Raw genomic sequence first — 12,532 nt, 5'->3', positions numbered from 1 at the left:
TTCAATGTACGGCATCCAATAGCCTAAATGACATCGCCTGTCACGTCTCACAAAATTAGGATTGTAAAGGAACTTCGCCTCCGCCTCCGTTACTGCGGAAGTTCCGCAAGAAATCGTATCTTCGCCTCCGCCTCCGCATTTTTTTTTGCGGAGTTATGACGGAGGTTTGTTTCTCGTATGACGACGATCAAGAACCACCGAGTGCGCGACGCGCGATGAGAACGCGATCGGGGTGGGGTGGGCATATATATGTCAAATAACACACGACAGGAATCAACCTGTCTAGTTGCTTGGATGTATGAAGTTGTAATGTAATTGTTTGTTTGATTGAACCGCAATTACTTTAAGTTATTTTGTACAAAGTAATAGTTTATTTAAGTCACATGCACATGCACGATGGAGCCCAAAACAAGTGAGATTTGGCAGTTTTTTTTTGAATTTTTTGAGATTTTTGAGTTCAATAAAGCATGAACTTCTATTTTTCCACATCCACTTTTACCTTCGCATCCGCTACCGTTAACCTCCGCATCCGCGGAGGCGAAACGCGTCGCCTTCGCATCCGCTTCCACCTCCGCTAAGAAGGTCTCCGTTACAACCCTAAACAAAATGACCGATTTCGCAATACATTGCTTGTCCGATTAAACTTTAAATTAGCTTAAGATGAAGAGTCGAAGCTGTGGTTTAATTTTTTGCTTTTGTTACAGGACCCACTTTGTACATACAAGAATTGCTCGTTTAAAGGTATTAGATTAGATAGAAAGATAATGGCTGTTGACACCTAATTGCCTTAGTCTTAGACGAAGATTTTTCATTGATTTAGTCATTTTTATGTCGCCTTAGATGTCGCCTAGATCCAGCACTAAGATCCAGCATAAACACGAAGTTTACGAAATGAGCAGTGAATAAACTTTTTGAAGTTTCCGCCACAGTAGTGCTGCCACAATTAAAACCAAATTTAACTTTTTTATTAGTGTCTCGAACAGGTGACAGATGACAGGATGTCAACTTTTGTCTGTCAACAAATCTGTCAAGCAAAGCATGTCATTACGTGGTTTCACGGTATTAGCGTTTTCCAAATATTTTAGCAATACACTATGCAATCTAAATTGTTTCCAGTGATTGACTCACAGATTTTATCAATCTGCAATAGTAGTTTTTTCATACTGAACCATGCTGTTCATAGGTAGGACTTCAGAGTCCGAGAAAATGAAGCTCAGTGACTCAAAGTATTTCTACTCGAAAATGATTTTAGAAAGGTTTAGGACAGTGTTGATATTGTCTAGTGTTGTGTGTACGTTGGCTGTGGTCGTTTCTTTGCACAAGTTACTAACTCATGAAGCGAAATTTGCGAAACCTTTCTTCCCTATACCGATAGGTTTGTATGGTAACTATTTGGAGACGGTATCCGATGAGGCGCCGCTGCCGTTGGCTAAGCCCCGGGACTCCGTGCGCGACGCCGAGGCTGTGGTGTCGTTAAACGCAGCTTTAGAGATGAAGAAGCATGGCAAAGCAGACAAAGCCTTAAAACTCTTCCAGCACGCATTTGCTCTGTCCCCGAAGCACGCAGATGTGCTAAACCACTATGGGGAGTTCTTAGAAGACACCAAAAAAGATGTGGTGAGAGCTGACCAACTGTACACACTAGCGTTAAGTAATTTTCCAGATCATTCTGGAGCTTTAATGAATAGACAAAGAACAGCGAGCATAGTTGAAAACTTAGACCGGGAAATGTTAAGAAAAATAGATGAGAAAAGAGACGCCTTGTCCTCTATACCAGAAAATAATTCAGCTCTACGAAGAGCTAAGAAAGAGGCATACTTCCAACATATTTACCACACTGTTGGTATAGAGGGTAACACAATGACATTGCAGCAAACACGGAGTATATTAGAAACTAGGATTGCAGTTTCTGGCAAAAGCGTTGATGAGCACAATGAGATTTTAGGTTTGGATGCGGCAATGAAGTATATTAATGCTACTTTGTTGTACCGCTTACGAGATATTACTATGGGGGATATATTGGAGATACACAAAAGAGTTTTGGGTCATGTGGACCCTGTGGAAGGGGGACAGTTCAGAAGAACGCAGGTGTATGTTGGGGGACACATCCCACCGGGCCCCACTGAGATTCAAAGGCTAATGCTTCAATTTCTGGAGTGGTTAAACTCTGAAGATGCATTAGACTTACATCCTGTAAGGTAAGCCAGTAACATTTGCATTTGCCACTTTTTTTAATAAGTCCCTTGCGTAGGGAAAATGAGCAAGCACCCATGAGGCTGACATGATCACCTGGAGTGTTCGAAGCCTCAACAAGAAAAAAAAAACAAAACCAGTAACATCTGTAGCTTTATCATTACTTCTTTGCAATGATTAGCAAAGCAAGCTTTATAAATGAATTTAAAAACCAAATAACTTGACTACCTTAAAGAAACTATAAAATAAAAACTAAGTAACTTAACCCATCAAACACCCTGCGCGACACAGTGGTGCTTATCTAAGTACTTGTGATTAGTCAATTTTGTTACTAGTTTCGATCACACTTTTTAACATAGGGTACTAGTCCAGAATTACCCAAAAGACTACTAGACTTGTTTATCAGTTATTTTGATTAACGTGTTTTTAAAGCAATTGGGATTATTTAACCATACAGGCTCCCTCCCTGTAGTTTTAGTTTGCTTAATATTTCCAGTTTGATTGTGAAATCTTTTTTTGTCCAGATATGCAGCCCTGGCCCACTACAAGCTGGTCCACATCCACCCGTTCATAGACGGCAACGGGCGCACCTCGCGCCTCCTCATGAACCTGCTCCTAATGCAGGCCGGCTTCCCTCCAGTCATCGTGCCCAAGCAGCACCGACATCTCTACTACCAGCATTTGCAGACTGCCAATGAAGGGGACGTCCGACCTTTTGTCAGGTCAGTCTAGAAGTGTGCTCCACAGAGGCGGCTTTACCTATAGTGCAGGATGTGCGTTGCACACGGGCGCAGCGGTGTTAGGGGCGCCTACTTACTTACGTACTTTGTACCTATTCCATTTTGACCGCGCGCTTCCTAGATGGCGCTAAAGTAATAATTGCACACGGGCGCTACATGGACTAAAGACGCCGCTGGTGCTCCATGGAGCTCTGGGGATCGAAGCTTCTGCAGGGCCTCTGGACAGAATCAAAATAAATAAGTACACTTGAGAAAACAGAATTGCATAATCAATTTTACTACAATTTCTTTGGCAGATGTTTAGAATGTCAATATGATATCAGTAACAGAGGTTCCACCCTGGTATGCGATTCAGTTTCTTTGACTGTACTTTAGGGGTACTGTGAGTTTGCAAAGTACATTCACCAAAGGATATATAAGATTGCTTGACTCACAGAAGTGCAAATTGTCAAAATTAGATGGACAGTCCCCATCAGATATGTATGTATTGTAAGTAAATACTTTATTGTACATATAACACAAAAATAATACAAAAAGAGAACAACAAAACAAAAGAGTACAAAGGCAAACTTATCCCTAAAAGGGATCTTTTCAAGCTAACCTAAACAGGAAAGGAAAACTTAAAGATATATTACGGAGCGGCCAAGGTGGTCAAAAATATCGGCACATGCACTCTATTATTAAGGTATTAGAGTTTATGTTTAGATATTTTTGATCACCTTGGCTGCTCTGAAATATCTGATGTCGACTAGACAAGGCTATAATTGTTTTGTGACATGCACATTATTATTTTATTTTTCCATGTCATTTTTGTACCCATAAGATTACCGTAAGTAAGTAAGTAAGAAGCCGTGGTGGCCTAGTGGTTTGACCTATGGCCTCTTAAGCAGAGGTTGTGGGTTCAAATCCCGGAACGCACCTCTGAGTTTTTCGAAATTAAATTTTAAATTTACCACAAGCTTTACGGTGAAGGAAAACATCGTGAGGAAACCTGCACACACCTGTGAAGTAATTCAATGGTATGTGTAAAGTTCCCAATCCGCACTGGGCCGGCGTGGGAACTACAGCCCAAGCACTCTCATTCTGAGAGGCCTGTGCCCAGCAGTGGGACGTAAATAGGCTGGGATGATGAAGATAACCGTAGAATTGATTTAAAATAATTACCGTGTTTTTCTACTCTATCACGAAACTTGATTTTGTCAAGTTTTTTAGCTTGCGCACGGCAGACTAGCGCTGCCATAATTATACTGTGATAGTGTTGTGCTGTCAGTCTATTGATAAGGCAATGCTTCCTTCCAGATTCATAGCACAATGCACGGAGCGCACACTAAACCTGTATTTGTGGGCGACGAGCGAGTTCGCCCACATGGTGCCAGCCATCGGAGACCCGCACATATTGGGAGAACTGGACGTCATGGACGAACCACTGTGAGGGTAGATTAGATGAAAACATACTGTCGACAGTTAAACTGCTTCCGTGGTCCATTGCCCGTATTGTCCTACCCCCTTATTCATGAAACTTAACAAGCCTATGTTAACTAACAAATGCTTTGTCCCTTTCTAACAAATACAAATGTCGAAGTGACAGATAAGGACAAACGAATTTTAGCGGCATTTTAACTAAAATAGGTTTGATTGTCGTTTATGAATAAGGGGGTAACTCAGCGCTTGCTTAATTATCTCTTTCTACCCACATCCTACACTGTGTGACAGAGAGAAATGGTGAAAATTATTGTGCTTTCACTACTTCCTTCTATCAAACGATACGGGAAAGGGGCAGAAAGGATGGCGAATACGATCACAAGCGCCATATTTTTTTACGTTTTCAACCCTCATGGTTCTGCCATTTATGTAGAGTATCTAAAAACTATAAATTATCGAAACTGCTCACTCACAATGGTGTTACAGCTTCGGCTTTTGATATTCGTACCTACAACTTAATTTAGCGCTAGTATAAGATGATTGTGGCGATTAGTTCTTGCTTCCACGAAATGCCTGCTGGCAGGCCATATTATTGTTAAATCTATGTTATTCATATAAAATTGTAAATATCGTGTTATTCTGTTTCGTATTAAAACGTGTAAAGTATTATTTTGTCTAGCGAGACAGTTCAGCGACAATATCGAATGATATGTGGCAATACCACTAGGCGGATTAAAAAATAAAGAAAAACAAGACAAATATATTGGTCCTTAATTTTTGATTTCAAAATGAAAAGGTTGAAAATTCAACAAAGACTGGCCACTCTACCTATACTATAACCATAAAAAATCTATGAAGTAATCTCGTTTAAACAGCTCATAAAAAGTATGATAATACCTAATTTGATTGGTAGTGTCAAAATAGCCTATTTTTTTGTTTAAATTTATCTTTTAATTAATTTAACGCACAGTATTACGAAGGTGCTCAACGCGTGTTCCTTTCTTGTAATATTTCAGTGTTGCTAGTTTATTTAAGTGTCCCTTGCCATTTTTTCAAAATTCGCCTACATGTATTTTTTAAACTCACCAAAGAGATTAAATAATTTTAAATTGCGGCACATCACGATCTTAACTGTGATCTGTTGTCTGTGATACTTGACTCTGTACATACATATAATAGCGCCTTATTTATTCCCATTATTTATTATTTTGTATAAATAATTTGTATCTTAGGCTTTCGTTTATTATTAGAGAGATAGGGAGAAAGAGTTGCGCAACGCACGCAGAGGGCGGGTGCGGGTCGGGTCGGGTCGTTTCCGACGCGTGAGCCGCGCGGTTTGTTGTATTCACACAGAGAGCGGGTGCGTGCCAAGTCGGCGCGATACAAACAGCGCGCGTTGCCGCTCGGCCCGCGCGCTGTTTGTGACGACGGACGACGGATGCGGCGCGACTCGACTCGTCCCGTACCCGTCGTCCATATACCGCCATGTAAATAGACCCGTCGCGCTCCCGACCCGCACACATTGTCTCTGTGTGTTGGGCTTTAAAGAGTGTTTAAAAATTATGTGGAACCAACGGTTCATAGAACATTTCGACTTCCGGTATTTAACAACACCTTTTTGATGCTAGCTGTAGGTAACATCCGCCAAATATGCGGTCTACCACCCTAAAACCACTTAATTGGCTGACCGTACCTACTTCAAACTAAAAACGAGGCAAGACTATACGAATGATAAAAATTAGCCAAGCTACATAGTTGTTGCCCCTTACAACACATTATCGACCTTGATTTTTACAATGAAACAATAAATACTAACCTTAAGTCGTACGCTTACGCAGATCGGATTTTGTTGCTTTGTATAGAAATGTGCGATGCTTACGATGCGGACAGGTGGACGCACTTATATAAGCACTTAGGGAAATGCGTCGATGCCGACAAGTGGACGTTTACCTTAAAATGGCAAAATAACTATAAAATACTTCTAACTCGAAGTCGACGTTAGTTAGAGCAGATGAAACAATACAATAGAATCACTCTTCATTGAAGACCATAATTATAGTAAGCACTTAGGGAAAACAGAGCCAAATAGAGAAAAATTCTAATGTAAGCATAAGCTGCTTTATCACGTCAGAGCGATCCCCTCCAGGCAACCTTATGTTCTCTGTTACTTATGTCAACCATCTATTATTGTCTTTGATCTTGATTCAACTAGCATCAATAAGCGAATATGATATGTTTTCGTCATATTTTTGAAGCAAAAAGCGGACGAGTTTCGTGTTGCATAACAATTGCGTTAAGTCTGGCCCCATTGCAGTTTGTCTGTCTCGTACAGTCGCCATCATTAAAAGCGGAATATAGTTGTTACGATATTTTTAACCAGATAGATAGATAGGTACCTTACCATAACCAGAGGCCGCTCACACTTTAATCACAGTTTTTGTATGCGAAATCTGTCATTTGATTGCGATCGCGAGCGTCAGAATCGTAGGCAATACGGCCTCTGGTGGTTGGGACCTTTCCATAATCAATTTCGCTATGATTTTTCTTTGCCAGATGTATGGAATGTGAATATGACATAATTAGCACAAAGGTACCCAGAGGCCGTATTGCCTAACGTTTCTGGCACTCGCAATCGCAATCAAATGACAGATTTTGTATGCGAAATCTGTCATTTGATTGCGAAACACGACACGGAAACGAGTGTGTTAACATAGAACTTATTTTGTAATCGAAAAGAAATTGATTGATTATCAGTGGAAGCTAGGGGCCTATATCATAGTATCTCTATCCATGTTGTAGAATCGTCTTCCGGTTTAATTTTGAGACTATTTAATAAATTGAATTTCATGATACCAGTACAAATGACTAGGTATATTTCTAAATACATTTTAGTAATCAATTTGAATATGACGTTTTATTTTTTACTCTGCCATCACAACTTACCACTCACACAAGTTTATGAATTCGACTGTACCACCCAGATAACCATGATAGATAACTAGATACTTTAGGTGATAACCCGGGTTTTGCCCACTTTGCCAAATCATTTCCTTACGTAATTAGATCCTAGCGCTTCGCCAGCCGCTGTCGCTCGCTCGGCTCGCGCGTTGTGCTTCGCTCGTCTTCGTACCTAATTTTTTGAAGCCTAAATTTACCGTAAAAGTTTTTGTTATCTGGGTGGAACAAACCCGTCTGAAGATTACATCTAAGCAAGGAAATTGTGATAAAAACAAGCCACGCTCAATTTCGATTAATTTATTATAATGTGCGATGTTAAAATATGTTTACAATAAAGCATTCGATCCGGCGGCCGCGCCGCCTCGTCCGTAACACAATACTATTACAATTAATTAAAAATGTATATAATAAAGAGAGATTTCGTTCAGTACAACCATCGCCGCAACGCAGGACTCTGATACAGAGTACTGATTTAGTTTTTTATTTATTTATTAATAAGCGCTATCTAATCTCGAGCTACTGGATCTCTGGCGTCGCGAACTGGACTGGCTGTAGCGAGAAATATGGCTGGACACGTTTAAAGGTGGAAACACACTAACACTCGACGCCAATTGACCCGTCGACACCCAATGCAAACCGTGCTCATATATGACACGCCACGCGATATCACAACACTATTCGGATGGCGTGCCCGACGCGTAGCTTCGGGTGCTAAGCAGAAACACACTGCGTGGTCCCTTTCCTGGCAACACTCCCGTACGTGTCTTATATATCTGCACCTAGCCATAGTAAAATGTATGGGATTAATTACTACTGACACGTGTCGGGTGGCGTGGCATAGCGTCTCGTTTTAGTAGTGTGTTTCTACCTTAATGCGGGCGGCTGAGGCGCCAGCAGAGCGCAGAGCCGTCGCGAGGGTACTTCTACAGGCGCCAGCAACGAGCTGCAAACAACGTCGCAGCTGTGCCGCAAACGCGCAACTAAACAAATAAGCCGCGAAACAAATCAAGACTTGAAAACCTTACAAATAAAGAGTTTACAGTTTTACTCTTTTTTAATAAAAAAGAACACATTTTACACTTTTTATGACATAACATATTCTATTTTTTTAAACATTAGCAAATGTAAAAATAAATTATAATTAAATACAAAATAGAGAATTCTGCGAATAGAAATTTATTTCTTCGGCTCATGTCAGTCCTTAAAAGCAGGTAAGAACGGGTCCGCTTCCAAAAGTGCCTCTAACGCACTGGCGATAGGGTCAAATTTCATGGGATCCCGCGCAGGTGTCAGGTCCGTGGCCGAGTTGCGCACAACCGATTGACGTCGCTAGCACACAAGCAACAGGCTAAGCCCAAATCGTGCAGGTCCCCGTTAATATAAATATTGACAATTAGTTAACTAAACTAATAGAAAAACTAGACTGCTACGTCTCCATTGAGACCTCGCAGGGGCACTGCGGCGCGCCACTCCACAGTCTCGAGTCCCGCGAATAACACAACCACTAAAAGAAGGCAATGGAATGAAATCAAACGTCTCCCCTGAAATTCGTTACAGCTAATAAATCTATCGACGCTATATTAAGTAAGGTTTTTAGTTCATCGGTTAGGCACAATGTTGTATTGATCGAACATCGAAACGAAATGATATGAATATATTACAATTTAAACAACATTATTAATAACAAGCTGAATAAGGCAACACATTTTACACGTATACGAATTAAGTAATAGATTCGAATGTCAACGCGGTGGTTCCGGGGAATTAGTTCATCAAAACCACACTAATTTTGAGCTGGCTCTCATAAATACATTTTTTACACTGGCAATAATAAATAATATAACAGCAAGAGATTCAAATATTAAGACATATCGGCTTATAAAATTCATCAATGGCATCTGACACCTGATTTATCCTCAAAGTAAATCATCCGTATGAGACAGATGATAGATATCCCAAGAACGATAATCTGGCAAGACAAACTTTGCAAAAAATAACCGATAGAATTTTTGAATCTCATCTTTCATTTGTACATTCGAATAGATTGTCTCTTGATCTGAAAAACTGACGAGCACGGCACAACTTTGAGAAGGATATGCACAAAAATAGAACCCTTTTTAGTTTCGTCAATGGATAAACTAGACATACTAGACAAATCACATACAAACGTAATTAGCAAATCTAAGCACCAACAATCTATCATCATTTTGCACCAAAATGCTTTATTACACTTCTTAAAAACAAATATCAAAAATAGATTAGGTTTTTTAGATCAAGAGCTCACAACTACAAGTTACTATCATCAAAGAAACAAAATGACATGCAAAAAAAACACTGGATACGTCGAGTCTGTGTACCCGACCTTTCTTTTTTAATTATCTACAATCAAGCTCTTTCAGATCATCATTTCAAGCGCCTCTTTCCGGTCTACAATCAAAACGAAAAATCAAACTCACGGGTCATTTTATAAATAGATGACAATCGCGACCTCCCTGCATTTCATTCTCAATTCTGTTTTATATAAAACCGTCACTTAGTAGAGTGCTCAAAATATTTACCTGAATAAGTAACTAAGATAGGCCATTAGACGAGTTAAATGCAATGAGTAAGTTACATATGTTCTACGCACCGAACTCCGTACTACACGTGTCACAACCGCGCCATACATGGCGAAAACACCTGTCAAACCATGTCCACGCAACCTTTTGCTAGAAACAGCTTGTTAGGGACCAGTGATACAATTATTTCGGATGTGTCACGCGCTACATAAAGCGGAGTCTTCACACGATATTCTATATACACAGCGCGCTGTCCGTCGGTTTGTGCTTCATACTTACAGTAAACAGTCTATCGTTTCATCAACAACGCGACGGCATCCGTTACAATGTCATTGTATATTAAGCTTTAGAATCACACGAGCCCGGCACACAGTTCTCGCAAATAAGAATCGGGCGTCGGACTGTATGCTGGCGTCGAAAATAACACAAAAGTCGCGACATTTGAAAAATAATGGAAGTTTTAGGCCAGCTACTTACATCATATTAGGATCAGAAAGGAATCTAGAGAGCTGTTAGGTCACATCAAGACAGCTGATATCGACGTTTATCTGTGATACTTTCTGAATAAATCACATCCCTTTGGCTTTGCCATGGGTTATAAGATAAGTACTAATTTGTCAAGGAAAATATACTTTTTACCTAAAAAATCCTTGAAGGATTTAAAAAAAACTGTGATGAAATTAATGTCAAAACAGATATCTGCTGTCAAAATTCCTAAACAGCTGGCCAGACGTATTGAATACAGATTAGATTTATTATAATGACTTAACACTCCGCGTCGCCTCGCCACAAAAGCATCGAAATACAGACTCAATCTGTCCAAAGCAGTCAACATAAAACTACAACACTTCAATAAACAAAATTTAGACTTCGATGCTCTAATTTCAAGGTTTTACACGGAAATGTTACAGTATTTAATACACAATTTTGACCAACTGCCGATCGCGGGCGCGGCGAGAGGGCTACGCATCTGTTCCCACAAGTTCCACGGCTCAGGGAATTATTTTTTCCAAGCAATAGAGAACAGATCCGTCCACAAACCGGTACTGAGATCCTAGTCTTACCTACCTACATAGTATCACTGTCGACCGACGATTCGCGGGTAAACACGATTTGTTGGATGGAGCCCCGCTTACGAGACGACACCGTGCTACTATATCGTCGTGCTACATACAGTTAAAGATAGTGAAAACGAGCGATAATTACGGTCTGTAAATTTAAATTTCCTCATCTTGATTTGGAATCAAGTGCATAGTTCTTGAAATAATTCAAGTTAAGCTTAGTTGACTCGAATTGAGGACGCTGTCCCATTTAAACAAAAATATTTTTTTCTATGGAATTCTGTGTGATTAATTTTGGCTGTCATTATTCCCTTTTTTTACAAGACAGCGTAAAAAACAATATCTATTTTTACTATCGACATAATAACAGAAGTATTAGGCCACGTACGCATTATGCGGCTAATCGCGCGGTTTCAGCGCGCCGTCCCAAAGTATCGCTTGAGAATTACAAACTTGTGTGTGTGTACGTGGCCTCAAGTCGCCGCCGCAACAGCAGGGCTACTACAAAATTCGAAAATCGAAGTTCGTGTCGTTCGGTCCCTATAAAACTTACTATTTAATACGAGAGCGAGAGGGCCGGTACGACACGAACTTCGATTTTCGAACTTCGGACTAGGCCTTCAGAAACAGATAATAAACAGACACGTAACTTCACGCTCCACAGCACGGTTCGACGTAGTGTAGCACGGTGTATCCCGCGCGTGCCGCACGCGTCGCGCGGCGCTAGTGGCGCGGCATGATGCGGCGCGAGATGTGCTCCTCGTGCGTCATTTTGGCGCGGAACTCTGCGACCAGGTCCCGAGCCTGTGCGAGGACGGCCAGCTGCTCGTTTAGTAACTCTTCCCACTGCGTCGCGTACGCTGAAATAAAAAACATATCTCAGGTAAACTAATGCACGTATTTGGGTATATCTCCACTAATTGGAAAATTTGAACAGTCCCCTGCCAACTTTCTCTTCAAATTATGATGAATTGAACAGTAAAAATATTTTTTGCAACATAATTACAGAGTTGTGTAGACCTATATAAATGTATGCAGAAATGTCAATCTTATCAATTATTTTTATATTAATCAGGCAACTGACTGTGTACTGTTTTTGTACTCTTGAGACAATGTTTGATTAAAAATGTTAATAAAATGGCATGCATATATATTGAATCACATTGAAATACTGCTTTGTTGTCATCAATGGTGTAATCATCTTTTTAAGTTCAATAGATTAATCTTGCTAAATTGTAACACATGGCTAATATTATCAAATTCTGGGTTGGGGACATGTCAGGGGACTGTTTTTTGGGGTGTTTGAAAAATAGTAATAAAATAGGTAGTTTTATTTTGGTGTAATATTAGACAAGTTTAAAAATATGGTTGTTTTTAAACACAAACATTTTTCTTTGACATTTATCTCAAAACGTTTTTCCAAAAAAAGCCAAGGACAACGATTTTTTTAATCAGTGGAGAAAATGCCCATTGAAGTGTTAAGTCTGTTACTGAAGTATCTCTTCACTTTAAGGCCGCGAAATGGACGCTAGCAGACAGCGGCGCAGGGAGCATTTTCTCTGTTCATTGTGTGTACTGCCAGGCAGGTCCGAGGAGCGCC

General features: G+C 40.3%; 2 protein-coding genes across 2 annotated transcripts in view; one reads left to right on the top strand and one right to left on the bottom strand.

Moving 5' to 3' along the window:
• The first annotated feature begins 1,036 nt into the window (after positions 1 to 1,036).
• On the top strand, positions 1,037 to 6,144 carry Fic (FIC domain protein adenylyltransferase). The gene is made up of 3 exons (XM_074100977.1): positions 1,037 to 2,198; positions 2,718 to 2,915; positions 4,233 to 6,144. The coding sequence occupies exons 1-3, from the start codon at positions 1,171 to 1,173 to the stop codon at positions 4,363 to 4,365; spliced, it is 1,359 nt and encodes a 452-aa protein (XP_073957078.1). The 5' UTR covers positions 1,037 to 1,170; the 3' UTR covers positions 4,366 to 6,144.
• A 5,425-nt stretch (positions 6,145 to 11,569) lies between these two features.
• Positions 11,570 to 12,532, bottom strand: part of LOC141437618 (kinesin-like protein Klp10A) — a 59,072-nt gene continuing 58,109 nt past the window's right edge. Inside the window, exon 17 of the mRNA XM_074101068.1 lies at positions 11,570 to 11,792. Coding sequence (XP_073957169.1) covers positions 11,656 to 11,792 — 137 coding nt within the window. The 3' untranslated portion in view covers positions 11,570 to 11,655. The remainder of the gene's footprint in view (positions 11,793 to 12,532) is intronic.

The sequence above is a fragment of the Choristoneura fumiferana genome, chromosome 18, assembly GCF_025370935.1.
Source record: "Choristoneura fumiferana chromosome 18, NRCan_CFum_1, whole genome shotgun sequence".
In the NCBI taxonomy this organism is placed as follows: domain Eukaryota; kingdom Metazoa; phylum Arthropoda; class Insecta; order Lepidoptera; family Tortricidae; genus Choristoneura; species Choristoneura fumiferana.
The sequence above is the reverse complement of the archived record's forward strand: the minus strand, read 5'-3'. Positions and strand labels throughout refer to the sequence as shown.

What these genes read in the sequence shown, in the direction of transcription:
- Fic (XM_074100977.1), top strand. Translation starts at nt 1,171, where the DNA reads ATGCTGTTCATAGGTAGGACTTCAGAGTCCGAGAAAATGAAGCTCAGT. An exon ending in TTAGACTTACATCCTGTAAG is followed by an intron (nt 2,199 to 2,717) that starts GTAAGCCAGTAA and finishes TTTTTTGTCCAG; the next exon opens with ATATGCAGCCCTGGCCCACT. An exon ending in GACGTCCGACCTTTTGTCAG is followed by an intron (nt 2,916 to 4,232) that starts GTCAGTCTAGAA and finishes GCTTCCTTCCAG; the next exon opens with ATTCATAGCACAATGCACGG.